Genomic DNA, 27,840 nt, shown 5'->3' with positions numbered 1-27,840 from the left:
TTCGTAGGATATAATGTGGAATTGTAAATAACGATGTTTGGACAATTTTGTGGTTATGTTTGATTATTTTTTGGAAAAACTTAATATTTTTAATTACTTTCACATTTTCTCTATCAAGTTAGCTTTTTTGTTAATTACTTTGTAACTTAATAAGGTATCCATAAATATACTTGAATAATTATATTTTTTGCTAATCAGTTATAGTAATAAATTAAAATGACTTAGTTTAATAGTTTGTAATTTCATTCCATCGTTACATTTCCTTTTTGTCTTGATATTTCACTAGAATATAACATTCTCCATAAATTAACATTTTATAACAAATTAAAAGTTTAAAGGTTTATTTATTTATTTTGAGAATATATATGAATAAGGTGTAATGTGTTAAGTTTGAAGTGATTTTGAGATCCACATTACATAATATACTTGTAACTGTTTAAAGAAGGTTTTTTTACTTTTTACATATTGACGTTGATGTTTCCGTGTTCGTAAAATCCGATCTTAAAGACTTTAAAGTTGCGAGCGTGGATAAATATTGCCGGAAAACAAATTCTCTTCAAATTTTCAGACAGGTTTCGCTTCTTCTTCGAAACAAAAAAAAAACCCCCTTCTCTTTCTTCTCTTCTCTCACAGTTTTCTATGGCGATTTAAAAACAAAAACTACAACACAACTACATAAACAATGGCTGAAAAGCTTCAAACCCTGCTGAAGGAAGTTGGATCCAAGCTTGAGAACCCACCTGCAAATAAAGATGCTCTTATCAAGCTTTTAAAGGTACTTGCTCCTCATTGCACTCAAAGTCTACCAACTTTTGAAGACTTTGTTTTCTATGTTCTTAGAACAATGGTTTCTTCCGGATTTTCTACTTGTTTTGCTTTGTTGTTCTGAATTTTGGTCCACGGAAAATATTGCCTTTCAATTTAACGGTTTCAAATTTGCTGAAATTTGCCTCCATGTTCTTTAATTTTGATTTCATTGTTTGGGGTAGGGAAGAATTTCAACTTCGCAGCTTGTTGATTCAGGAATAAATAACGTATTTTGGGGATATTCATGGGTCACCTGAAATTATTTGTGAATTTTGTTTAAAATTAGGGTTTAGTTTCAAGGAGTGGGGAATATGGTAAGCTTTACCATTCGCTCGGGCCAATAATTAGACCGTTTCCCATTCCACTTTCGAGTTTTCATTCAATAAAAAACCTGCTTTATGATGTCTTAAGGTAAAGATTTTACAGTTTTTTAAAAAGAGAAACGATTTCAATATGGTTTCTACGGTGTCTTTTTTAGTTGAGGAAACGTTTGTATCTTTTGGGAGAGAATTCCTGAAAATCTTGTGAAAGTTTGTTGGAATTAGGGCTGGTTTTGAAGTTTGAAGGAATCAGGAAGATAAGTCGTGGGTGAAAATTGGTTGGAATTGAATTCCATTCCAATCACGCATTTGGTTTCCATTGGAACTTACAAAATCCTTTGACCAATGGATTTCAACATTCCATCCTAAAACCCATGGAATTCAATTCCCATACTTTCCTCCTTGTTAAAAAATACTGAAATACCCTTGTAGAGTTATGCGTATGTCTGTTCTACTTTACTGCAGCAAGCGGCATCATGTATGTGTGAGGTGGATCAATCACCATCAAAAGAAGTATTGGCATCTTTGCAGCCTTTTATAAATGCCATTGTGAAGCCAGAGTTGCTAAAACATCATGACAAAGAAGTTAAGCTTCTTGTTGCAACTTGTACATGTGAGATAACCAGAGTGACTGCTCCTGTCGCCCCATATGATGATCATGTTTTAAAGGTATAACTTTTTGCTTGGAATGGAATGGACAGTTCCATTCCATTCCTTAGTTGCATGATTTTTGGATCCTAATTGGTGTTTGACATATCTCAGGATATTTTCCGTTTGATTGTAAGCACATTCAGTGGGCTACGTGATACAAAAAGCCCATCTTTTGGGAGGAGAGTTACTATCTTGGAAACAGTAGCTAAATACAGATCCTGCATTGTGATGTTGGATCTTGAATGTGATGATTTAGTCAATGAAATGTTCAGAACATTTTTTGCTGTTGCCAGGTTTGTTTTTGTTGATGATTAAATGGGGTTGTAGTGAAGTCTCATTATAATGGCTTAAATCATCTTTATGCAGTTCAGTTTATGCCAAGTTATATTTTTATCATTTACTTCATATATAGTTGATGCAAAATTTAAAGTAGGCTAAATGCTAAAACCAGCAAACCACTTTCATGTATTTGTGTATTGTAGAATGATCAGCAAATTTCATGAGCTTTCATTATAATAAAAGTAAAAAATGAATGAATGAAAGTAGGTTGGTATTTGTTGCACTAAAGTCATCACTGTGGCTTGAGTACATGCAGTGATGAGCATTCGGAGGCTGTTATCACATCAATGAAGACAATCATGGTGCTTCTTTTGGAAGAGAGTGAGGACATCAACAATGACCTTTTGCTTGTTATTCTATCTGTTTTAGGCCGAGATAAGAAAGTAAGCTCTGTTATTTTTATTTATTTATTTATTAATGGTTCTCTCTCTCTTTCAAATTCTCAACTAAGATTTAATTTAAATAAAAAAAAATGTGATTTTGCAGGCGATAACAATGGCTGCAAGGAGGCTGGCTATGAATGTGATAGCACAATGTGCAGGAAAACTTGAACCTGGTATAAAGCAGTTCATTCTAAAATCAATGTCATCAGAGGGCAATTCTGTACTTTCTCAGATTGATTACCATGAAATCATCTATAACATCTACCGCTCTGCTCCTCAAGCCTTGGTGGGAATTGTGCCCTACATAACTGGAGAGCTTCTGGTAATTACACCTTTTTTTAAAATATATATATATATATATATATATATATATATATATATATCTAAAGAATGTTCACATCATTTAAATACTGGGGTGAGGTGACAGGAGTTGGGACATTTTATTTTATTTAAATTTTTTCACAGACAGATAAAGTAGAGATGCGGTTAAAAGTGGTGAAACTGGTGGGAGAGCTTTTCTGTATCCCAGGATCTGTGATTCCTGAGACATTTCAGCCAATCCTTTTGGAGTTTTTAAGGAGGCTGACTGATAGAGTTGTTGAGGTTCGAATGTCTGTTCTTGAACATGTCAAGCTTTCTATGTTATCCAATCCTTTCAGACCAGAATCTCCTCAGTTAATTGGTAACTAATTCCTTCCTCATTTATCTATACATTATTATTATACAATTTCATTATTCAGTTACTTACTTCCTTGATTTTTTTTTTTTTTTTGTTAGGTGCTCTGTGTGACCGACTGTTGGATTATGATGAAACCATACGCCAAAAAGTGGTTGCAGTGGTGTCTGACATTGCATGCCATGAGTTATCTTCTATTTCTACCAAATCCATAAAGCTTCTAGCTGATCGACTTCGTGACAAATCTGTAATTATATATAAAACTCAAACTCTCTTTTTTCTCACTTTCCAGCAATAAATTAAATACCAATGCACTTTCATTCTACTTTCATCATTTTTCTTATTTAAGGCATTGTACTTTGAAAAGTCTACTTAGTATTGCATTGTAGTTTTAGTTTTTTTTTCTTATTATGGTTTGAAAAATCTTAAAGAGTTATAGAGTGAAAATTGCTTTGTATTTGAATGACATTGCTATCATCAAGTAGATCTTTCAAAGTATAATGCTGTAATAAAAAATAAATGAGAGTATGTTGCGATTTCTTGCATGTGTCCCTTTTCTTATATAGGTGTATATATGGATGTGGTAAATTAATGTTATTATAAATTATAATACAGCTCCCTGTGAAGAAGTATACCATGGAGAGGCTATCTGATATATACAGAACTTGCTGCTTGAAGCAAATGGCTGGTTTGAATGTGAATGTGAGTGATGACTATGATTGGATTCCTGGACGAATTTTAAGATGTTTTTTTGACAAAGATTTGAGGTATTTTATATTTTATATTTCAAGTAAAGAATATTGTTATTGTAAGTTTGTAACATCAACATCATTATGAGTTGCAGATCAGACACAGTGGAATACATTTTATGCATGTCCCTCTTTCCACCTGAATTCTCTGTCAGAGATAAGGTCAAAGCTTGGGTCAAACTACTCTCAAAATTTGATAAAGTTGAGGTAAAAGCTTTAGAGAAAATACTGGAGCAGAAGCAAAGGTTTGTTTTCCTAATTGTGCTTTGATAAATACAAAAACTTTTCTATTAAATTAAAAAAACTTCTACTTGGATTGCAGGTTACAACTAGAGTTACAAAAGTATCTTTATCTCAGGCAGATGTATAAGGTTTGCTCTCTTTTTTTATCAACAATACATCACTGTTTTTAGTTTTTTACACAATAAACAGTGGAAAATTAATTACAAATATGTTTTTATTGAATTGCAGGATGGTGATGCTTCAGAGCTTCAGAAGAAAGTGGCTCTTATCTTTCGTTTCATGTCTCACTGTTTCACAGATCCCACAAAAGCTGAGGCAGATTTCCTGCTTCTTCATCAACTAAAGGATGCTAATGTTTGGAAGATATTCACAGCACTTCTTGATCCCAATACTAATTCTCTTCAAACTTTCAAATCACGGGTAATAAAACTTTCTTTTCTTTCTATTACAACATTGTAATATGATACTTCATTGTTTTCTTGAAAAATCTACCTATTTATAGCATTGTACTTTCAATTTGTTTTTTTTCTTTTTCTTTTGAGAAGAAGTCTAACCCAATTATAGTAGTGAAAATTGCCTTGTATTTGAATGAACATTGCTATAATCAGGTAGATCTCTCAAAGTACAATGCTATAACAGATTATAATAACAAAATCAATGAAAGTACATTGATGTTTCTTGCATTTAATCCGAGAATTTAGTACATAAACAATATGAAATGGTTTTTACAGGATGAATTGCTTAAGATTGTTGGTCAGAAGCATCCACTTTATGGAATTCTGAGCACTCTCTCCATGAAATGCTCATACATACTCTTTAACAAGGATTATGTTAAAGATATTCTTTTGGAGGTGGACCTACACAAATCTTCTGGAAACAAACTGCTATCTCAATCTTGCATGAATTTACTTGTGGTAATATTTTATTGATGACAATATGCTGTGCTGTTTATTTTTGGTTCAATTGTATTGGGAAACAATAAGAATGTTTTTTTTTTTTTTTTTATAGTTTTGATAGTGATAGTGGTTGTTTGTTATAATAATCTCGACATAAATATGATATATTTCCAGATCCTTGCATCCTTCAGGCCATCATTGCTTAGTGGGACTGAAAAAGATTTGGTCCATTTTCTTGAAGATGAGAATGAAGTAATCAAGGAAGGTGTTTTGCATGTTCTAGCAAAAGCTGGTGGAGCTATTCGTGACCAATTGGGAGAATCATCTAGGTTTGGTTTGAATATTAATTTTAAATACACAATTTATGTTATTATTATTATTATTATTATTGTATATTAATTAATATTATTGAATTGCAGTAGGTTAGATCTCCTATTGGAGAGAATATGTGTAGAAGGTAGTAGGAGGCAAGCCAAATATGCAGTACACGCGTTAGCAGCTATAACAAAGGATGATGGGCTTAAGTCACTTTCTGTTCTTTACAAGGTTTTCCATCTTCATATCATATATTATTTATAATGTAGCCACTGTTTGCTATCACGGAATCAGACAAGGAATGGAATGGAATGGTTCATTCCATTGGATTGGAATGAAAAAACCTGTTTGTTTTTTGCCTGAATGGACCATTCGTGAAATCTTTCATCAAGAGTTTCATGATTTTAATTTTTAAACATATCTATAATTATCGTTGTCGAATAGGGTTAAAACTAAACCATAAAAAATTCATATGAAAATTAACTCCCATTCCTACACATGATCATGGAGTGTAATTCCATTCCATTCCAGCCAACCAAAGGCAAACATACCTTATTCTGAAGTTGCCTCGAGGACACTTGTTTGATGTTTCTTGAAAACTGTACAGAGACTTGTGGATATGCTAGAGAAAAAGACACATTTGCCCTCCGTGCTACAGTCTCTGGGCTGCATAGCACAAGCTGCTATGCCAGTTTTTGAAACCCAAGAGAGTAAAATTGAAGGGTTTATAAAGAAAGACATCTTAGGGTGCAGTGAGGTACTTGAATCCATTTTCAATGTTATGCTTGTGATTCAGTATGATTGATTAATGTGAATTTTGTTTCACCATGTCTTAGAAACCAAAAGATGAAGCAAAAGAATCTTGGAATGATAGAAGCGAACTTTGTTCATGGAAGGTTGGTTGGTTGGTTTACTTGGAGTCATATGTATAAATTCAAGTTTTGATTAAATTTGTAAGTTTATTGGTCTTGTTTTGTTGTGTAGATATTTGGCATAAAAGCTTTGGTAAAGAGCTATTTGCCTGTTAAAGATGCACATCTTCGTGTTGGGATAAGTGAACTGATACAAGACCTCAAGAACATACTTTCTATTGGGGAAATCTCAAAAGATATTGAATCAAGGTACTTTGTGTCATAGGGTTAAATGCAAGAAATAGCAATGCACTTTCATTGATTTCATTTGTTTGTTATAGCATCTTGCTTTCATTTCAAGGTATAATGTCATAATAAGAAAAAAAATTGAAAGTACAATGCTATAATTGGTTAGTTTGTATTCTAAGTTTTCCATTCCTTCTTCTCGCAGTTGTGTTGATAAGGCCCATTTGAAGCTAGCTTCAGCTAAGGCTATTCTTCGTTTGTCAAAGCATTGGGATAAAAAGATTCCTATTGATGTCTTCTACCTCACCTTGAGAACTTCAGAGGTAAACATTTCACTTGCAAATATTATATAAACCCGTTTTTTTGTTATACTTTATAATTATCTTTCTCTTTTAACGATTCATGTAGGTTGGATTCCCTGAAGTTAGGAAACTATTTCTCAAAAAAGTTCATCAATACATCAAGGATCGAAGTTTGGACCCGAAATATGCTTGTGCTTTCTTATTGGGAATAGGATCTCAGGAAGAGAATTCTGAGGTTACATTAACCGGATCGGATCTTTTTCAAATTTCATTATGTTGGAAGTATATAGGGTTAAATACAAGAAATAGCAACATACTTTCATTTATTTGTGCCTTATATAGCATCCTATGATCAACTCAGGACATTATACTTAAAAAAAAACCTATCCAATTATAGCAATGAAAATTGTTATTGATGTTTTGCTATTATTGGGTAGATTTTTTTTTTCTTTTGAGTAAAATGGTTAGATAGGAAGAAATGAAAGTAGGATGCTGCTATGGCTATGGTAAAGAAACTAAGAAAAGTTGTGAATATTGAAGTTGAATTTGGGAAATTATTTTTGGCAGGATAAGGAGAATAGTAATAATCTGAGTGACATCATTCAGATGTGTCAGCAAGGAAAGGCAAGACAAAGTGATGTGAACTCATGGGTAGTTCACAGTACTTACATTCTTCCCTATTTGGTTCATGCATTTGCTCATCATCCTTCTTTTCCAAATCTTCATGAATGCAAGGATCTTCAAGCATATCAACCCACATACAGGTAGGTATATGATTATTTATTTATTTATTTATTTTTTTCAATTGAAATTGAATGCATTGCATACTATCTATACCTGTTGAATTTGATTCTTTGAATGAAAAAGATATATATGTATTTTTCTTATCTTCCAGGAAATTGTATTTATTTCTTTCTATGTTGGCAATTGGTGGTGATTGTGAAGATGGGAAGCCTGATAATAGTCTAAAGAAGGAAGAGGTTATTTCAGTACTTTCAATTCTTCGAAGCATCAGAAGCTCCCAAGATGCTGTAGATACAAACATGTCAAAGGTATTAGCAATTGATTTGTTTATTATAACATCATACTTTCATTTTTTTTTTAATTACAACTTTGTACTTTTAAAAATCTACCAATTACAGTAATGTTGCCTTGTTGATCCTATACAAAGCAATTTTCACTGCTATGTTTGGGCTGATTTTCAAAGTATAACTTCCTCATAAAAGAAGTTGAAAGTCGAATGCTATAGTATAATTGGGTGGATTTGCAAACTATAGTGACTTATTGAGTAGAATGCTGTAATACTTTCATTTTTTTATTGTCATGTGATAGATGGTTAAGTTTATTTACATGTCCAGAACTCATATGCAATCTGTGATCTATGCTTCTCAATCACCAAACGCTTAGCACAAAAGCAACAAGATCTTCAGGAACCAATACTAGCACATGTCCCTTTACCTCTACTGTTGTACAAACCACTTGAAAAGAAACAAGACAAAAAAGAAGAAGAAGAAAAGGAGAAAAAAGATGAGGTTCAAACTGATGTAAGTTCTTTTTAATCGTATCTATTTGATCATATCTATGACATAATTATTCAAACATGTTGATGTTGTTAACCTTTATAATAGATGCATGAATCAGTCATAAATTTTGTAAACTTGAAAATACAACAACAGGTCACTGAAGGGCAGAAGACATGGTTGGCTGATGCTAGTTCTGTTGCCCACTTTGACTCCCTTAACATGGAAGCTAATGAAAATGTATGTTATTCCTTCATTTATTACTTCTTATTTGTTATACTTAGTTATAGGGCTAAATGCAAGATTTCTTTACTTTGAAAATCTACTCAGTAACAGGGTAGTTTTTTCAAAAGTTAATGTCCTAATAAGAAAAAAAAATTGAAAGTACAAATACAATGCCATAATTGGTTTAGATATTTCAAAGTAGAAGGACTTATTTAGCAAAGAAATAAATTTAGAATGCTGTGTTGTGTTGTGTTCCAATCCATCAGGTTGCAGAGGTTGATATACTGAAGGAGATTGAAAAAGATGGTAAAGAGGTGCCTTTAGGAACAGTGTTGAAAATACTAAAAGCCAAAGGAGCAAAGGAAAGAAAGGCTGTTCCTGTTAAAAGTGAATCTACACCAGCTGCTGCTTCAGAAAGTGATAACAATAATAACAATAACAATAATAATAATGTTGATATTTTAGGGATGGTGAAAGAAATAAATTTGGATAATTCAGATATGATGACGAATAAATTGAGTTCCATGAATGGTACTGGTGATGATGATGATGATGAAGAGAATAAAGGTGTTGTTGATGATGATGATGAAAAGCGAAAAAGGAAAAGAACAATAAAACATCATGAATCAACAAATGTCTCTGTGTCTTCTCTCAAACCCAAACGTCAAAAGTCATCTTCAAAGAACATCAAAATGATTGATGACGAACAACCTCACACCGACACTGTTTCAGTTTCAGAAAACAAAGTTTCTTCTGAAGACCATATCCCTATTCATATTCAATCCACTGACTTTGATGAACCTCATAATATCCAAACAGAAGACCATGGGAATCCTGATGACACTGATCACGAGGTAAATTCCTGTAACGAATATCTGGATTCAGTTTTATAGTTTTCACATTTTTTTTTCCAGATTATTATGATTAATTATCATGTTATTTTTTTTATTGTGAGATTGTACAGTTTTAGTTTATTACCATAATTAAATAAATGGTAATTTGTTATTTGTAAATTTTAAACATGAGGTTAGAATAGTCATTTATTCGGATTCTGACACTGCATGCAGTCTATAAAAGAAACAATATTTATATCAGCACAGATATCATTATCCATTGAGTACACTTTTATCAGTTCAGGAAGAAACAAGCACCTTACTTGTTACTTATGAATTGTGTGATGCAGAAAATGCCTAAAAAGTATACAGATACAGATGGTATTCACAAGTCAGTCAGAAAGCGCAAACGAAAAAGTATTGCAGGATTAGCAAAGGTTTGGTTTCATCAATTATCTCATCTTTTGTTTTTTTAATGGTTATAAAATGAGACCCTACCAATAACTAACTAACTAACTAACTAACTAACTTCCACCCTGCGTTTTCTTCAGTGCACAACAAAGGAAAAGGAAAAGGAAAAGGAAAAAGAAAAAGAAAAGGAAACTCACACCACAGACTTGATTGGAAAGCGAATACAAGTTTGGTGGCCTATGGATAAAGTGTCAGTAGTTTCTCTTTTATATCTCAACAAGGATACTTGTTAAAGTACAACACTATAATAATTATTAATAAGAAGAAATGAAATAGAATCATGTAAATTGTGAATTTGCAGGTTTTATGAAGGCTTGGTGAAGGCGTATGATCATCAAAAGAAAAAACATGTGGTAATCTTTATCTTCCTTTACACGTTTGTTTCCTTCTATTTTATGATCTACTGCCATTTCTATAATGTAATACTAGTAGTTCATTTGATGAATGAATGCAATAAATACCAATGTACTTTCATTGATTTTTTTTTTTTAATAACAACATCCCATCCTGCGTTCATTTCTTTCTATTCATTGTACTTGTAGAACATTGCACTTTGAAAGTCTCCACTTTGCTATATAATCAGGTGAATCTTTCAAAGTGTAATAAGAAGAAATAAAAGCAGGATGCTAAAATGAGCATTTAAATGGAAGTAGGTTGGTATTTGAAAAGAAAAGGGTGGGTTGAGATTTGACATTTGATTTTATGTTGATTGAATTGAAGGTGTTATACAATGATGGTGAGGTTGAAGTGTTACGTTTGGACAAAGAGCGCTGGAAGCTCATTGACAAGACTCCCAAGCCTCCTCCTACAAAGGTCTCATTTTATTTATTTTTTTATTTTTTTAAAACTACAAAAAAAAATGATTTCTGATTTTGCTTAACTCTTATCTTTACAGCGGAATAAAGTGTCAAAAGGTTCAGGCCCTAAAAGAGGGTGAGTGACTAGTCAATGATTTTTTTTTTTTTATATATAGACAAATAAACAAAAGTAGGTTGTTATTTCTTGCATTTAGCCCTTTATAAAGTTCATCTTTATAATGGGAACATATTGATTGAGGCTAATATTGTCATCATTAAGTTTGATTTTGGTAATGAGGGATTTAATGTAAATGTGGTCTTGAATGTTTTGCAATGCAGGTCTATTAAGAAGATTCCTGATAATTCCAAGAAATTTAAGGACTTAGCTGACATGTGAGTAAAAAAAAACTGTTAATTTTTTGAATTTCAAGACGAGAAATAATGCTAGTGTTTATTAAAAAGTAAAAGTGTTAATGGGGCAACATTGACATGATATAGATCTTCATCACCAATGGCAAGAGGCAAAAGAACCCCAAGAAAAAAAATGAAGAGAGTTTTCCAAAAAATTCCTGAATATTCCAAACGAGAAACAAAAGAGGATCTTGAGGAGGATATAACTGAATCCGAGCATGCCACTTTCTCAAAGGTTGATAATTTGGACACAGGTGAACAAAACAAACATCTTCTTTAACTTTAAGGATATCATCTCATCTTAGCTACACCTTTTTTGTTTGGGTGTACAATGTCACTAAATAGCAACAAACCATTGTTATCAAGATTTGTTTTTCTTGTTGACATGGACATATGACGTCACAAGTTTGTTGAAACAATTTCATTGAATAATAGTAAGTAACCAAGTATCAATTTTTGTGAAACTCTTTAATGGTTTCAATAACCATATATATGGTCTCTTTAATGTTTCAACAGAAATTGATACTTGTTTGCTTGGTTGCTATTGAATGAAACTGTTGCAACATTTCATAACATTGGAACAAAAAAGACAAATATAAAACTTGGTTGCTATTTAGTGAAATGGTACAACAGAGGTAAAAGTTAAATTGAGTTTGAGATCGCATCATAATCTTTACTTATGCAGAAGAAGAAGAGGCAAGTGATCAAGAGGGAGGACATTCAGGAGATGAGGAAAAACATACATTGAAGAAACAAACTGATGATGATGATGATGATGATGTCAAGAGGCAGTCGCCGGATGACCGGAAAACTTTAGATTCCGGCGAGGGGGAGTTCTCCGACGACGTGCCACTTGTACCTATTTTCAACTTTTAATCCATTTATTTCTTCCAATTTCATTGAATAAAAAATGATAAAAATGTTGTTTTTGATGCATTGCAGGGTGTATGGAAGTCTAAAGTTAGGAAACCAGATGTAAGCAAAAGCAAACAGGTTTAGGAGGAAGACATATAATTATTTACAATCAGATTGTTACTTTACTTACACCAATAATAAAATGTGAAGTTGTATGTATGTATGGTTGCTACAGGGAAAACCGACTTACTTAACTGTTGAATGTACAGATATAGTTTTTGACATGTGTTGTTCCTTTTCTTTTCTTTGCAAATGTACATCTCTTTAGCTCTTCATGTAAAACTCAACTTTCTATCCCTTCGGTTTCATTTTTATGTCTGTCTAATAAAGGTTTGTTTGTATGAGTAATGAGGGTGAAGGCAACAATCTTAATTTCTGTTTATCATGTACCCAAGCATTACGAGTATAATATACCTTGAGGAAATATGTCCATACATCATGTGTAGGATATTATTTGTAAAGTCACATATTCATAAGATGAAAATTTCTTGTAAGAAATCTGGCTTTTTGGATAGGACATTTTTTTGTTGTTACAAATCAATATGCACATCTCTACAATCATCTTCTTTGGAAACAAGCATAATAGCAGAAGATACAAGAACAAACGAGTTGTGAGAGAATGAAAACAAACTTACTTTTTTAACGAGTGTGTCTTCAAACGACGTAACTAAACAACGCTCTCATCCAAAAGCTAAACCCATATTCCAAACCTGCAATACGGATAAAGGCGCCGACTTTTCATCCCGGATTACGAATGACCATTGTGATCGCAGGTAAGGGGAATCATTCATAACTCTACTTACTCTCAGACTTGGTCGCATCATTATAATATTTCTATCTGTGTGTGACACAACCCAAGAAGCCCACATCTCGCCTCGGTGATCCTAAAAGATCGCGTCTAACAAAAATATAAAAACAGAAACTCATATCCTTCCTAAAGGTCGTGACCATGCAAACATCAAAACTCACTTTCAATTCATAAAACAATAGTTTTCATGTCCACTTGTCATCTTCTCATAATGCCATGTTAGCTTTTACCACTTGTCATCATTTCACACCTTAACAAAACAATCCAGAATTTTAAATATGTGATATTAATACAAAATTGTTTGAATAAGTAAATAACTAATCACTTAGATATCATTTAATAACTGTCTTCCAATAGTTTCGGTGGTCAAACGAAATCATTAAGCATTTCATAATAACTTTCAAAAAAAAAAAAAATAATAAATGGATTTTATTTTGATTGCATTCCATAATTTTCTGCTTTCAAGTTTTATCATCCCAACATTTCAGGGATTTTCAAAATCTTTTGTAATCTGACTTTATATATTGAAACCAATACATATTTTCTTCCGTTCTTTCTTAAACTTAAACTGTTCCAAACCTTCTACGAGTTCTGCATTTTGTATCTATCATCTTCCAATCGGTTCGTCCATAGGCTTCAACCTTCGGTCTCCATTCGGTACATATCTAATATGTTACTTTAACGTTTCTGGAAAAAAATATAAACTTTTCTTTGAATATAGATGAACATAATTTATTTGTTACTTTAACGTTTCTAAATAAAAAATACAACGATTTATGGAGAAATCCAGATTGGTATACTTGTGTTAAGATCATGGGTTGGCAGGACCAGTCAATGGTTCAATTGGCTCCAGAACACACAAGATTTACGAAATTAATCTTTCTACTAGTTTATGGAGTTATGAAAACTATCGTCCATTTTTTTTTACTATTTGGTCAGTTTGATTTATGGAATATATTTTTTTACTTTTTGGTAATTTTGAAACTTATTATTATCAACTTAACTAATTACATGTATTTCTCAACTAACACATCAAAGTTTTCATAATTCATTTTAACTGTGTTCTATATTTATTTGCATTTCAATTCAATATCTTATATTTGACTATGTTTGTGCACTGTTTACCTTCAGCATAATGTCTATTCAACCGTCAGCTACTTGAATGACATTGGTGTGGTATCACATGTACCACATTTAAAGCACAGATACTCAGCTTGTGGAACTTCATTCCAAAATCAAAGAAACGAATCTTATCCATTGAAATGATTCTTATGGATGAAAAGGTTGCTTTCAATAATTGACTGACCTTCTTATTATACAAACCTTTAGTTATATGTTTATTATATCATTGAGTGACATTCTTATTTTCTTTGTAGGGCACTAAGATACAATGTCGTGTTTTCAATAGTCAGTTCCATAGGTTCCAACATCTTCTAAATGTTAGAGACACTTTAATGATAAAGAATCCTAACATGGCTGAGAAACAAGAAGGTTTTAATATTACCGGACAAGACCAGTAAATTATGTTGAAATGGAATACTATTGTTAAGAGATGTACTGATTTTATGGGTCCAGTTCATAGTTTTGTGTTTGTTGATTTTGCCTCGATTTTACAGCAACAATTTCCTACAAATTCATGTTTTGGTATGTTTTTTTACTTCACCTTTTTAAATTTTCTTATGAAACCCTATAAGTCATATTAATCTTTTTATCATTCTTAGATGTAATCGACCATATCATGTCACGTCGTGATCTTGATTCATCTAACTCGAATCAATCAAAACACAACATCAAGTTTACTTTAAGTGATTTAGAGTCAATTCTTTACCCTTTACTTTTTTTAATGAATATGTAACGCCTGATTCCTAGTATGCATTTAATTATAATTTATTCATTTTTGAAGAGCTACTCGACGAGTTGGGAGCCCCAGACTCGTCGAGTAGAAACGAGATTGGACGCAAGATTTAAGTCGCCTACTCGACGAGTTGAGAGCCTCCACTAGACGAGTAGGGTTGTCAGGATGAAACCCTAATTTTGGGGTTTTGCACCCTATTTAAGCATCTTAATCCCCACTTTATGGCATCATTTCCAACCTCCAAGTCCCAAACCCTAATCCACGAAAACCTAGAGCTAAGTGTGAGCTTGTGAGCAATTTTTGAGTGAACTTTGTGTGATTTGAAGCTTGTGGAAAAAGAAGAAGCTAGAGGATTCCAGGAGAAGATTGTAGATCCAGAAGCAACATCTCATCCTCTTCATTTTCTGGTAAGCAAGCCTCAACCTTGCTTAGTAGCTTGTTAGATCTCTTTCTTATCATTTCATGGGGTTTTTGGGTCCAAGAAGCTTAGTCCTTGGGATATGGACGTCCCAAGTGATCTACCTTTCAGATCTGGGGTCTAGAAGGGGTTTCATAGGATAAATGTGCAAACTTTATGACCATGGAAGCCTCATGCAAGCTTCAAGGTGTTATTATGGCCTTTTAAGCCCCAAAAGGCCATGCATGGAAGGAAAGTTAGGAGATTTACGTGTTTAAGTGATGTATAAGGCCTAGATCTATGTTAGTATGCTTTAGTGTAACATCACAAGTTCGGAAGCAAGAAGTTGGAGGGTGCTAAGTGTAAATTAAGAAAGCTACTTGACGGGTAGATATGCTACTCGTCGAGTCGGAGCGGGATTGATCGCGGGTTTAAGTGTTCAACTCGCCGAGTCAGCGGTTTGGACTCGACGAGTTGTTGCTGAAGAGAGAAAACCCTAATCTCGAGAGTTGCACCCTATTTAAAGGACTTTATGTCCTTCCCCCAGCCTCCTAATCCCCCTGAGAGTTCCAAAAAACCCTAATTTCATGTGAGGCTTCATTGTTGAGGAGATTGGGACTTGGAAGAGGAAATTGTTGGAAGGAGCCCTTATCTTAAGCTATTTCCTTTGTGGTTCATCCTTGGTGGTTGTTTTGGGTGTTCTTTAACTTGTTTTGAAATCTATCTCGAATTTGGAGTTAGATCGGTTGGATTAGTGTCTAAGTCCATAACTATTTTGGTATATACTTGACCCGATGGTGCATAGTCCTTTTGGGTTGCCTTCACCAAAGCAACTTGATAAGATGAATTATGGAGAGAGAGGATTAATTATGATTTATTAATATATTATGAGAATAATATATTAAAGGAGAAATCATATTGTTTAATTAATATTAGTCAAGAATTAATAAGAATTATGTTTGTGGCTAAAAGACATTAATTAAACTTAAGGGACCAGAACTGTCAATTATGTGATAGTTGAATATTGGGCTAATGGACTCCATATTAGAGGGGTGGACGAATTCTATGGGGAAACCCATTAGAAATCGTCCTAGGCCTCTAAGGAGGGAGTCCATGGGTTGCTTAGGGCCTAAGCATCCAAATTAGGGTTTCCTTGTTAGATAACCCTAATAGCCTCACTATTTAAAGGACCCTTGAGACTCAAAACGTGGTGAACTTGTTCCTTAGGGTTTTCACACGTTTTGGGCAGCCTCCTTTCTCCTTATTCTTCATCCTCTTGCTCTTGGTGTTTGTGAACCATTAGAGGAGTGACATTTGTGACTCTAGGCTTTCTAAAGTCATTACAAGGAGGATTTGAGATTGTTATTGCTACATAACAATCAAGGTAAGATCTAAACCCCATTCATAAGTTAATTTGATTAATTGTATGCTAGATCTAGGGTTTAAAGTCTTGGATGAATTGCATGTACAATAGAGAAACCTAGATCCAAGCATTAGGGTTTGTATGAGCACATAGGATGTTCTTATGGCCAAAACCCAACAGTGGTATCAGAGCCTTGATTGGTTTCTATTGTATTGATGCATATTTGATCGAAATCAGCACTAAAAATCGAAATTTTTTGCTTCTGAGTGTTTGACTCGCCGAGTCACTTGGTGAACTTGTCGAGTCCAGGTCTAGACTCGACGAGTCAAAGCGTCTGACAACTCATATTCGCGATTTTCTTCCTGTTTTGGCTTTGGATAATTACCATAAACGTGTTTTATCAATATTTGGTGATATCCTTACGAAAATAGAAGATAATTGTCAAAATTTAGATAATCATTTGTTTTATTAGATAAAATTTGATTATTTGTAATTTAGATTTGAATTATCTTGTGAAAAAGTTTCAAAATTTCCCCTTTAGGTTTTATAGTTTAAATTTGAACTTAAAAGTTTTGTTTTTGAAATTTAAATAGTTGAAACCCTAATGTTTTGAAATGTTTCAAAACTTGCCCTCAAGTTTTTGGAATTTAAAAGTTGATTAAAAGTTTAATTTAGAAATGTTAAATTCTAAAACCCTAGTATTGTTTTGAAAAGTTCAAATCACACCCTTATGGTTTTATTAATTAATTAAAGTGTATAATTAAAAGAGGTTTAATAAATCCATAAAGTTTTGGTTCACAATTTAATTGAATTAAAAGTATAATTGTTAAATTTGACCACGTAGTATTTCAAAAATGTAAAATACACCATATACTATATATAACATTAAAAGTCTAACATTATATATATGTATGAGTAAAAGTCAGTTTTACCGTTAGTAGGCCTCATTCACGAAGCTGGTCTATAAGGGGTGTTCAAGGAAATTGCCTATAAAATGACGATTGAATGGGTATCCACTCTTACTCACCGCACTCTTGACTAGTGGAGGGTCGTTAGCCGAACGGGTAGGATAGGACAGAAACCTTCCATTATAAGTATAATGAAGTACAAAAGTAACTAAATATTTTACAAATTCCCAATCTTAGTTACTTTAGGCAAAAGTGAATTGATGCAATTCCATGAAATTACACTTTGCACCCTTGCAAAGACGTTAGTGGAGCGTGTGTGGGTAACCGGCACACTAAATGGTTCTAAGAAAAGGTAGCAAAGGGTGACTCAATGTTTGTCATAGTTCGGTGGAGCATGTGTGGTTAACCGGCACACCGAATAGGTGACTGTAACATGTGGGGGCACCATGTAAGTTTGCATGGTTATTCACACCCTGTTTTGTGATCCTCGGTATCCCAGTCACAAATCGAGGGGCATATCGAGATTTAAACATGCCATTGAAAAGTTCAATGAATCTCAAAGGATCTAGGAGTTTTCAAAGCATTTAAAACTTAATCGGTTTTTCGTTTTTCATGGTGGAAAATTAGTGAATCGTCATTCACTTACCTTCAAATATTCTGCAACTAGCTTACGACATCCCTTTTCTAGGTTGTAGCGTATTGTGTTGGGTCTTAGCCTTAATATCTCATTTGAGTGATTTATTAAGGACTCAATCAATCAACTAACTTGAATTTGTTTTCTCCCATTTTGTAGATGTCAAAATATGACAACTATGGTATTCCCAAATCCCGTGGAACAAGCCTTCCACATGAAGATGATATTCCATGATTCGATCGAGGAATAAGAGATCATGCTTCATTTCCTCCACCTCCTCCAATTATTCTCCCTAACCCACAAGTTCGAAGGCTTGAAAAGTTCAAGCTCACTCAAGCCCTTTTGGCAAGTAAACATGAAGAAGGAAAGTCGGTGTGTGCACACGTCCTAGAGATGAAGTCACACATTGATAGGTTAAGAATGTTGGGATCCGTTGTCTGTGAGGAGCTGGCTGTTGACTGGGTTCTTCAGTCACTTCCTAACTCATATAGTGAGTTCGTAAGAGAGTACTATATGATGAACCATGACGTAACCCTCATAGATCTCACCTATATGCTTATTGCTGCTGAATCAGCAATGATTTGGCGCACTGGAAAAGCAAAGTTGATTGGTGGATCGGCCTTCCAGACCTCTATGGATATAGGCAATGGCAACGAAAGGCATGCCATGATCGAAAAGTTTGATCATAAGAGAAAGGCAAAGTCAGAAGTAGTTCCGTGTGCTGTTCCAAAAGAGTCAATTTGCTTTTATTGCTAAGAGAAGGGGCATTGGAGACGAAGCTGCCCTATTTACCTAAGAGATCTAAGAGATGGGAGAGTCAAAACGTATGGCTCTACTTTAGGTAAAATCCATTAACTAACTCTTTTAAGTTCCTATTCTAGATTCTTAATACATGATGTGATAAGATTACAATTGATGTTTTATAGGATCAAAGAAAAAGAGAGGAAGCTTAAGGGAAGAAGTGAGTGGAATCTAATCGTGAAGAAATGGATTTCGATCGCATTACTTGAAGATTAGAATCTTAAGCTACTACTTGGAGTTAGAATAAGATTGCTAAGAATTATGTATTAACATAGTTTTTCAATTGAATTGCATTGTAAGGACAAATTTTTCCGCAATAAAATAAATTTTGATTTTATATTATTTATTTATCCTTGCAATGACGTGTATGAAAAATTGATGTTTGAATGTTTCTATTATTAGCAATAATGGATTTGATTCTTAATTATGTTATTTGTGGAAATGTCGAGAATTTACCAAATAGGGAAAGTTTCTCATCGCCCGAGTTTCAATTGGACAGAAATTTGGAATCATGCAACTTGGTTGCACGATGAATGAGAAATTTCATATTTGGAAATTAGACTAATTCGTTGACAAAGTGTCAAGTGAAGGACTAGGAGATCAAGCACACATAGTTGTGTGTTGATCAAGTACACCACAAGAGTAACAAAGATATTCATCATGATTTACTAAAGGTTTAGTAAATATGATTATACTTCTAAGATTAAGTGTAATTATGAATTGATTGAAAAGGTTTAAATCAATAGCAGAACGAAGTTGCATGATTAAATGAGTCGGTCGGCGACTCAGTGAGTCGGACAGGATGGGACTCAGAGATCGTTGGACTCGACGAGTCTTGGGGCGACTCGACGAGTTGAGTCGTATTATGGGAGTTTCTGAGTATAGGAACTCGACGAGTCGTTAGGGTGACTCGACGAGTAGAATCAACCAGGAAGGTTGACTTTGACTGAGGACTTTGACTTTGACCAAGAGTTGACCAGTTTGACTTCCAAGGGTATTTTGGTAATTTTGGGTATTTATGGAATTGGTTGTTTGGTAGTGTTCTGTGGTGAAGATCGTCTCGGTGGTTGGAGCAGCTTGGTCTTTTCTTTCCAGTCGACAATTGCAGGTGAGTTCTCCTCACTATATCGACAGGGTCTACAGCACCAAGGCCGACCCTTTATCGGATGGAAATCCGGGTATTGTTTGTTATGTTATTGCTTTGCTAGATATGCATCCTGGTATTTAGGATGGTGTTATGTTTGTGACCTGGTTAAGGTCGGTACCTGGTATATAGGGTAAGGTTGTGCTAGTGACTGGTTAGGTCGGAATCCTGGTTAGGATGTTGCAACGTTATTGATATGCTAGACACATCCTGGTTTAGGATGGTTGCTATGTTATTGATATGCTAGATTTCATCCTAGTTTAGGATTGTTGCAATGCTATTGATATGCTATATATATCCTGGTTTAGGATGGTTGATATGTTATTGATATGCTAGATTTCATCCTGGTTTAGGATGGTTGCTATGTTATTGATATGCTAGATACATCATGGTTTAGGGTGGTTGATATGTTACTGATATGCTAGATACATCCTGGTTTAGGATGGTTGCTATGTTACTGATATGCTATGTGATCTGTTAGACTGTTTGTCTGGTTAAGGATTGTTATGCGATTAATTGTTTGTTGTGCATATGGTTGTTTGACGGGGTTGGGTTGAGGTGGGTCCTGCTTTGTGCTGTAGGCCAACATACCCAGGGCGGACCGGATATTCCGAAGGCCTAGCGAGCGGTCCGGATAGGCTGAAGGCCCCAAGAGGGCGGACCAGATGTGCTGAGGCTCAGAGAGTGGACCAGGCCGACTGAAGGCCCGGTGTGGGCGGACCAGTCATACTGTAGACTTAGAGAGTGGACCAGGTGGATTGAAAGCCTAGTGCGGGCGGACCAATCACACTGTAGACCCGATGTGCATGGCTATTCTATTTGCGATATGTTATGAGTATGTTTGTGTGTGGTTGGTATTTTGGGGGTAACTCACTATGCTTTCGAGCTTACAGTTCAGTGTTTTGTTTCAGGTACTTCAGGAGAACGTGGTAAGGCGAAGGCGTGATCGTACCGCTCCTCATGTTTTTATGATTTATGTGATATGGTTCTGGGGAATACTCTTATGTTTAAACTATTTTGAAAACAAATGTATGAACTTAATGGTTTTTGAATGAAATAAAACGTTTTAAATTGGCTCAAATTTTTGGTCGTTACATTTAGTTTGGAATATTATGGCTTTTGGACCAAGATATATGTCCTAGAGAACTAGGGGTTTAGCTAAACCCATTAAGAAGGACTAATAACGGGTAAAGTTTCCAACTTTACCCTTAAAAGGGAATTTCCAGTATGTAGATGAAGTAGAGTTTGGATCTGAAGGATAAGAGCTTAATCTGTTAAAATGGCTCAATCAAACTGGGGAACTCGGCGAGTTCAGAGAGGGACTCGACGAGTTGAGTCGTTTTGTTCCGATTCAATGTAAGCTAGAACTCGACGAGTCTGTGAAGGGACTCGACGAGTTGATTCGCCAAATCACGACTATGAGTAGCCAATAACTCGACGAGTCCAGGGGATGACTCGACGAGTTGGATCGCGATTTCATGGTTTTTGAGTTATAAAACTCGGCAAATTTGATGAGTCAACTCGGAGAGTTTAGTCAACCAAAACATTGACTTTGACCAGGGGTAAAATGGTCATTTTACCCTAAGAAGGATTATCAGATTTTGACTAAATGCTATTATGATAATGATAGTCAGGGAGTCGTTGGATCAGCCGTCAGAGATTCCTCACCACGAGATTTCACAGTCAGCTTTGCGAGGTGAGTTTCCTTCAGTAGGAATGGGTTGAAGGCACCAAGGCCGGCCCATGTAGAGTATATATGGTGATTAGTAGCTAAGTGTAGACAGGGCCGGTATCTTAGATTTATTTATGATTAGTAGCTAAGTGTGGGCAGGGCCCGTATCTTAGACTAGTTTATGATTAGTAGCTAAGTGTAGGCAGGGCCCGTATCTTAGTATTATTCGAGTATGGTTATGTATTGGTATATTACGGTATACTTGTTGTTTGCGTGATACTTGTATGTATGTTTAGATAGTGGGGTGTGGGCGGGGACCCGTATCCTCCAAATAGAGGAGCATGGGTGAGGCCCATACCTCCTAGCCAGCTGAGGGTGGGGGAGGCCTGTATCTCATAGATAGCTGAGTATGGGCGAGGCCCGTATCTCATAGTTAGCCGAGTATGGGAGTGGTCCCGTATCTCCTTGAGTGTGTGCCATACCCGTGTCTCCTAGCTACATGTTATATGCTACGTGTATGGTATGTGGTAGTTTGGGGAGACTCACTAAGCTTCGTGCTTACAATTTTTAGGAGGCCCGTATCTCCTAGCTGCATGTTATATGCTACGTGCGGGACACTTCACAATGAAGTTGTAGTTCCAGGAGTATCGGTTGGTACAAGTGTAGTAAGATTGATCATGTCAGCAAGGACTGTCCTCAAGGGGCAAGCCTGTTATGTTGTCTACAATCAAGTGGACCATAAGCTGACTGTGTGTCCGATGAGAAAGGGAGGAGCGGTGGGTGCACCTGCTCTAGCTATTGCTCAGATATCTGATAGTCGTGAGGGTAGGACAGGAGCCCCAACAGAGAGGATTCGACCATTGCGGGTATGATATATTTTGCTTTTTCTTCGGTTGCTATTAGTATTTATGCTGCTTGGAGTGTTTTATCGGTTGCGGTAAGCGATATATTTGGTCTAATTCCATGTTGTTGTGGGTTGTATCTTCGAGAATTGGAGTATGCCTTTTCATGCCATGAATCATTAGTGGGTTATTGAAGGATCACCTCTCGTATTGTAGGATCCATGTGTTCGGTTGTATTTCGGGTCGTAGTCGAGATCGGTTCATGGGTATTTTATGGAGGGTTTATGCTCAGGATTCAGCAGGTTAATTCTCCAGTATTCTCAGGATTCAATGGTTTTTCCAGTCGTTTTGATTGGCTTTTAGGGACGATTAGGGACATGGTCCATTGATGAGGTTTTAGTTTGGGCATCAACTCCGAGGATTGCAAGTGTTGGGTGTTGTATCATTTAAAGTATTTGGGATCAATAGTGTTGTTGTGCTTCAGGAAGTGTTCAACGGATCTTCGGGGATTGTGCAATCTTTTGGGATGGTTAGTGATGGATCAATAGCATTGATAAGCACGGGTTGTCAGCAAGTCGTTAGAGGGTAGGAAGGGTTAGGAATCCTTCAATTCTCGTGTGCTGTGAGAACTTAATCGAATCAAAGTAGGGGAGAATCGTTTAGGTATTTAGGAGCAGGAGCGGTTATGAAGCTAGGATGAGTTTCGCATCCCCGTCGGGGAGGAAGGCGGCTCAAGTTGTTGTTTGGTTTGAGGGTTGTGTGAGTTGGGAGTTTGGGATACTTCCCATGTGACAATCCGAAATTTTCTATTCTGTACAACCCTTCGCTTCAATAGAAGTCAGATCAGCTCCTTCTAATTTTCAAGCTTTTGGAATAAGTTTGAGCATATTAGGATTAACACTTTAAGAGATATCGGGAGAGAAGATGCCCTAGAGTTTTATGTACATCTTAAAAGTTTCAAAACTCCAAGAGTTTGGAGTTTACGGCTCAAATGATATTTTTGGACCAAAACCCCATGGGGTATATATATGGCCTTTAGCCATTTTTATTCATTTGTTCCATTTTCAACTAGAGAAAAACCTGATTCTATCTCAAGGATCTTCAGTCTTTCATCCCAAATCATAAGTGATTCTATCTTAGAGTATAATAGGGCTTTTTATATGTCTATACATCAAGAAATCACGAGGGAACAACAAGATCAAAGAGTTTACGGCCCAAGAACACCTTGGACCGTAAACCCTTCTTTAAGGGCCAAAAGTGTGCCCTATTCCCTTCCTTTCCTTGTGAAACTAGTCTAGACTCATACCTTAATGTGTATGGGACTTGAAAGCACAAAAATACAATGGTCCATATGAGTTTACGGCCGCAAACACAAAAGGAATTGGTCTTAGCGCCGTGAACTCCTCAAAGGAGGGAAATGGTGCCCTAATCTCTTCCAAGGACTTAACCATTAAGAAGAAATACTTCTAAGGGACACATAAGGCTTCAATTCATCAAATGAGCCAAAGATTAAGAGCTTACGACCGTAAACTCAAGGGTTTACGACCGTAAACTCAATGGGTTATGGTCCTTGGGGAGTAAACTCAAGAAAGGGGTCCTTTGGAACCCTAAACCCAATAGCCTTGTCCTACAACAACTTAGATGCAATCCTCATGACTTATAACACTTATATAAGGTGTTTAGCATGTCCTAGGATGTCTTATCATTATCAATTAGTAGTTTAAAGACTAATTGGATACATATATGTGTGATTATATGTTAACTAGGATCTTTGAGTGTGTACAAGTCTTCATTTGACACTTAGCAATCCTACATCGTTCAGTTCATCCAAACCACCAACTACAGGTGAGTTCATACCCCCTTGAATTAACCTTTTAAATGTTTTAAATGTTTATAAATGCTTTATGGGGGGATACAAGTTAAATCATGCTAGTTATTATATCAATCACATGTGATTAATAACTAACATGCAAATGGATTTACTATACGGTAACTGTTTTACTAAACAGATTTCTTCAAAGGTTTATCTTAAATGTTTTTATATGTTTAAAACTCTTTATTAAACTGTTTATTAAACACTGTATGTTTCATTTCAAACCCTTTTACAATTGTGTTTCAAACAAAGGTTTCTTTATACTTAAACTGTTTAATCAAACAAATACTTTCAAACCATTTTATAAACTGACATCAAGTCGATCCTTTCTTAGATATTAATCTTTTTCAAAGGTTTTACAAAACTTCTTTTATGCTTTTATATCATCAAATGCATGCCCATATATGTATAGTTATATAAGTAATGTTTAAAGGACTTAGGAAGGCTAACTCACTCTATTTCCTTTTCCTCGTTAGGATGTGGTTACAGGGTATCGGTTATCCGTCCGAATGTCATCTAAATATTAGCTATATATCATGTATACATATGTAGACATAAAAGTTTTCCTCAGTCAGTTCAGTACCTTTGGGTAGCAAAGGCATACTTCAGGTAATACACGTACATTGTTAGTAACTATTATACGTATAGTTAGGAGATACTACTTACCATTCCAAGTACAAGGAATCACACAAGAGTCACTTCATTCATGAGTCTATACTAATACATTACATGTTACATGAGTACGTTTACATAGATACGCTTACATGAGTACGTTTACATAGATACGCTTACATGAGTACGTTTACATAGATACGCTTACCTAGATATGCTTACATGAGTGCGTTTACATAGATACGCTTACATGAGTACGTTTACATGAGTACGTTTACATAGATACTCTTACATGGATACCTTTACGTGGATAATATATGATGAGTTAATATTACATATTATATGTGTAGATACTATTATATAATTCTCCTTCTTATCTTTATTTTGTGACACTTTCACATAACCGATGAGATAGATTGGACTTAATATCCTAGTACCAAAGGATACTTTGTGGGACTAACCATTCCTATCACCGTTGTTAGCTACAGAGGTAAATGCACATATACGGATGTCTACGGTTGATACCATTATAGGTATACTTTAAGGGACTAACTATTCCTACACCCAGCTGTTAGGTACAAAGGTAAATGTACATCTACGGATGTCTACAGTCAACACTGTTAGTTATCATAGTAAAAAAGGATAATACTTAAGTTATTTATATTATTACCTTTATCTTGTGACACTTTCACATTACCGACGAGGTGAATTAAATTTGAGTATCCTAGTACCTAAGGATACAATTTCTTATATTAATAATAATAGTAAAACAATCGGGTCTTGGTAGAAGACTACTTTCAAAACAGTCGGGTCTTGGTAGAAGATTTCTTTTATAGGGATCATAGCGATTTTTAGGGCTTTCCAAACGCTTTCAACTACTTACAAACATTTTCATACTTATATGAACTTTCTTTCAGAACAATTTCAAGTCTTTCATTTCAAGTTTTACAAATCAAAGACACATTAATACTTATGAATTCACCAGCTTTTTGGCTGATACTCGCTTTCAAAATAACTTGTATTCTCAGGTCTCCAATAGACAGGTACGACGATCAGGTTTTGTGAAGACGGAGCAGTTCAGACTCGTCTTTTATTTTGATTATTCATTATGTTGTCTTATACTATGAAAGAACACACTTGTAATTAAAATTATACTATTAATGCAATGGATGATGTTGTTGCTTGTTTACTACTTTACATTGTTGTGATACATTACATGACGTCCTCCACCCCAGAACGTTTCCGCCGTTCTCGGTTTTGGGGTGTGACAGATTGGTATCAGATTATATTTTTAGTGAATTAAGTATATCAACCCATAAAAGATATACTAACTATAAATACATTGGTATTAAAACACTCTGACTAAGAGTTTATACATTAAATAATAAAATATTTGATTGAGTATACGTGCCTGCATTCATACTAAAATCCGTGTCACAATGACAAGAACAAAAGTATTATGATTGTTGAATATCACAGGTAAGCTCGAGGATGTATGGTCAGTCTTGGGAGTGGCATAGCCTGATCAACTATGCTGGTCCGAGGAGTGATTAGCATATGCCCAAGAATGGTTGTGATATGGCAACAAGTCTAAAAACTTACCAACACTACTACAATGAGAACATTATAACAGAACCTAAGTCTAAAATACCATAGGGGTGTTTTGTGTTACTATAATTACTTACTTGAGAACTAAAAAGGATCTTCGTTATTAAGTTGACAGTTGCTAAGTGGATACACTAAGGCTATATGTAACTAGGATGTTATAGACTTAGAATCTGTGAAATTTTTGCTTTACCCCTATTGCTTGTGAATTTGGAGTTAAGGTCACTTATTCGAAGGCCTATCCTGTGTTGATTACATATAACTGGTATGCACTTTACAAATAGTGATGTAACTAATGAAGATTTCCTAATAATTATCTAGATAGTGTGTCTAATAATTAATTCCTTACCCCAATTCTCGCGTAGATAACATGGCTGGACTCCATCCCCACGGCAACCCGTACCTTCCGAACGAAGTCATTGCTGGATGGTTTGGAGAAGACCCAGAGAATGATCATCCTATCCCTTTGAATGACCACCACGCTGAAGACCTCATGGATGATGATAACTCCGAACCCGAGGTTGAGAACCTACCCCAGGCATCTCCCTTTCCAAATCCTAACCCTCGTCTGGCTTTTCATGTCCCGACGCCTCCTTGGGCAGAATGCTTGGAAACATGGAGCCAAGGACAGGATCAGCCCATGCCATTTAATGGAGACCGAAGCTTTTATGACTTGAGCAATGGGGGCTCAGCAAACAGAATCTTGCCAATCCTGGTCCGCAGAGTGACCCGAAATGAGATTCAAGGCAGGACAACCCTACATCAGATCACATAACTTGTCACCAATGCGAGAATGCATACCCTCCGTACCATTTGCCTGGAAGATGCTCGCAAGAGATCTGAAAGTGACCATGAAACCCTGCTTCAAGCACTGGCTGAATCACGAGCCGAAGTCATAGAACTTCGAGTATGCCAGAGGGTGTACGAAAGACACGTGCTTGATATGGAATGTCAACTGACTGAGCTAAGAGTTCACCAGAGGGATGATCGTCACCAGTAGGAGATACTTTACTTTCCTGCTTGTTTTAAAGAACTGTGTTCCTGTCTATGTCTTATGTGGAATTTTCTATGAAACTGCCTTGTACTGTAGGTACTTTTAGTTAGGCCTTTATGCGGCCAAAACCTTGCTACTCCAGATATGATGTAAGACCTTCTACAAGGTCAAATTTTCCTGAACTTATTACATCTTAAACATCGATGATATTGACAGTCGGCTAACTTCCGTGTCACGCTTTTGTTCAAATACTCTCATCATACTTTCATTGGAGTCTATCTGAAACTTGCTATAGTCAAGTCTTTGGACTATAGTAATTTAACCCTGGAATCATTTTCAAGCGTCTTTAAAAGGTTGGATCATATTATCCACCAACCTATAA

The 27,840-nt window shown here is 35.3% G+C and overlaps 1 protein-coding gene across 2 annotated transcripts; it reads left to right on the top strand.

Annotated features, from left to right (window-relative positions):
- The first annotated feature begins 536 nt into the window (after positions 1–536).
- On the top strand, positions 537–12,174 carry LOC145050724 (sister chromatid cohesion protein PDS5 homolog A-like). 2 transcript variants are annotated; one of them, XM_078998935.1, is made up of 33 exons: positions 537–775; positions 1,593–1,796; positions 1,890–2,071; positions 2,374–2,500; positions 2,604–2,822; positions 2,966–3,182; positions 3,278–3,423; positions 3,792–3,943; positions 4,021–4,170; positions 4,248–4,296; positions 4,397–4,588; positions 4,900–5,082; positions 5,239–5,393; positions 5,487–5,610; positions 5,987–6,136; positions 6,216–6,275; positions 6,364–6,500; positions 6,682–6,799; positions 6,885–7,013; positions 7,346–7,542; positions 7,674–7,830; positions 8,137–8,322; positions 8,455–8,538; positions 8,790–9,377; positions 9,707–9,793; positions 9,908–10,017; positions 10,129–10,180; positions 10,548–10,640; positions 10,723–10,760; positions 10,964–11,017; positions 11,123–11,289; positions 11,721–11,890; positions 11,978–12,174. In XM_078998935.1, exons 1-33 carry the CDS (start codon positions 683–685, stop codon positions 12,032–12,034), a joined length of 4,827 nt encoding a protein of 1,608 aa, XP_078855061.1. In that variant the 5' UTR covers positions 537–682; the 3' UTR covers positions 12,035–12,174. The 2 variants fall into 2 exon arrangements, with proteins under 2 accessions (XP_078855061.1, XP_078855056.1); XM_078998930.1 differs by having other exon boundaries at positions 5,484–5,610.
- Positions 12,175–27,840: the final 15,666 nt, after the last annotated feature.

This window comes from Lactuca serriola, chromosome 1 (genome assembly GCF_051521515.1).
Source record: "Lactuca serriola cultivar US96UC23 chromosome 1, Lser_US96UC23_V15, whole genome shotgun sequence".
In the NCBI taxonomy this organism is placed as follows: Eukaryota; Viridiplantae; Streptophyta; class Magnoliopsida; order Asterales; family Asteraceae; genus Lactuca; species Lactuca serriola.
The sequence above is the reverse complement of the archived record's forward strand: the minus strand, read 5'-3'. Positions and strand labels throughout refer to the sequence as shown.

Bases quoted from the DNA above. Each gene is read 5' to 3' on its own strand.
- LOC145050724 (XM_078998930.1), top strand. From the start codon at position 683: ATGGCTGAAAAGCTTCAAACCCTGCTGAAGGAAGTTGGATCCAAGCTT. The intron at 10,181-10,547 runs GTAATCTTTATC...ATTGAATTGAAG, and splicing joins ATCAAAAGAAAAAACATGTG to GTGTTATACAATGATGGTGA. The intron at 11,891-11,977 runs GTACCTATTTTC...GATGCATTGCAG, and splicing joins TCTCCGACGACGTGCCACTT to GGTGTATGGAAGTCTAAAGT.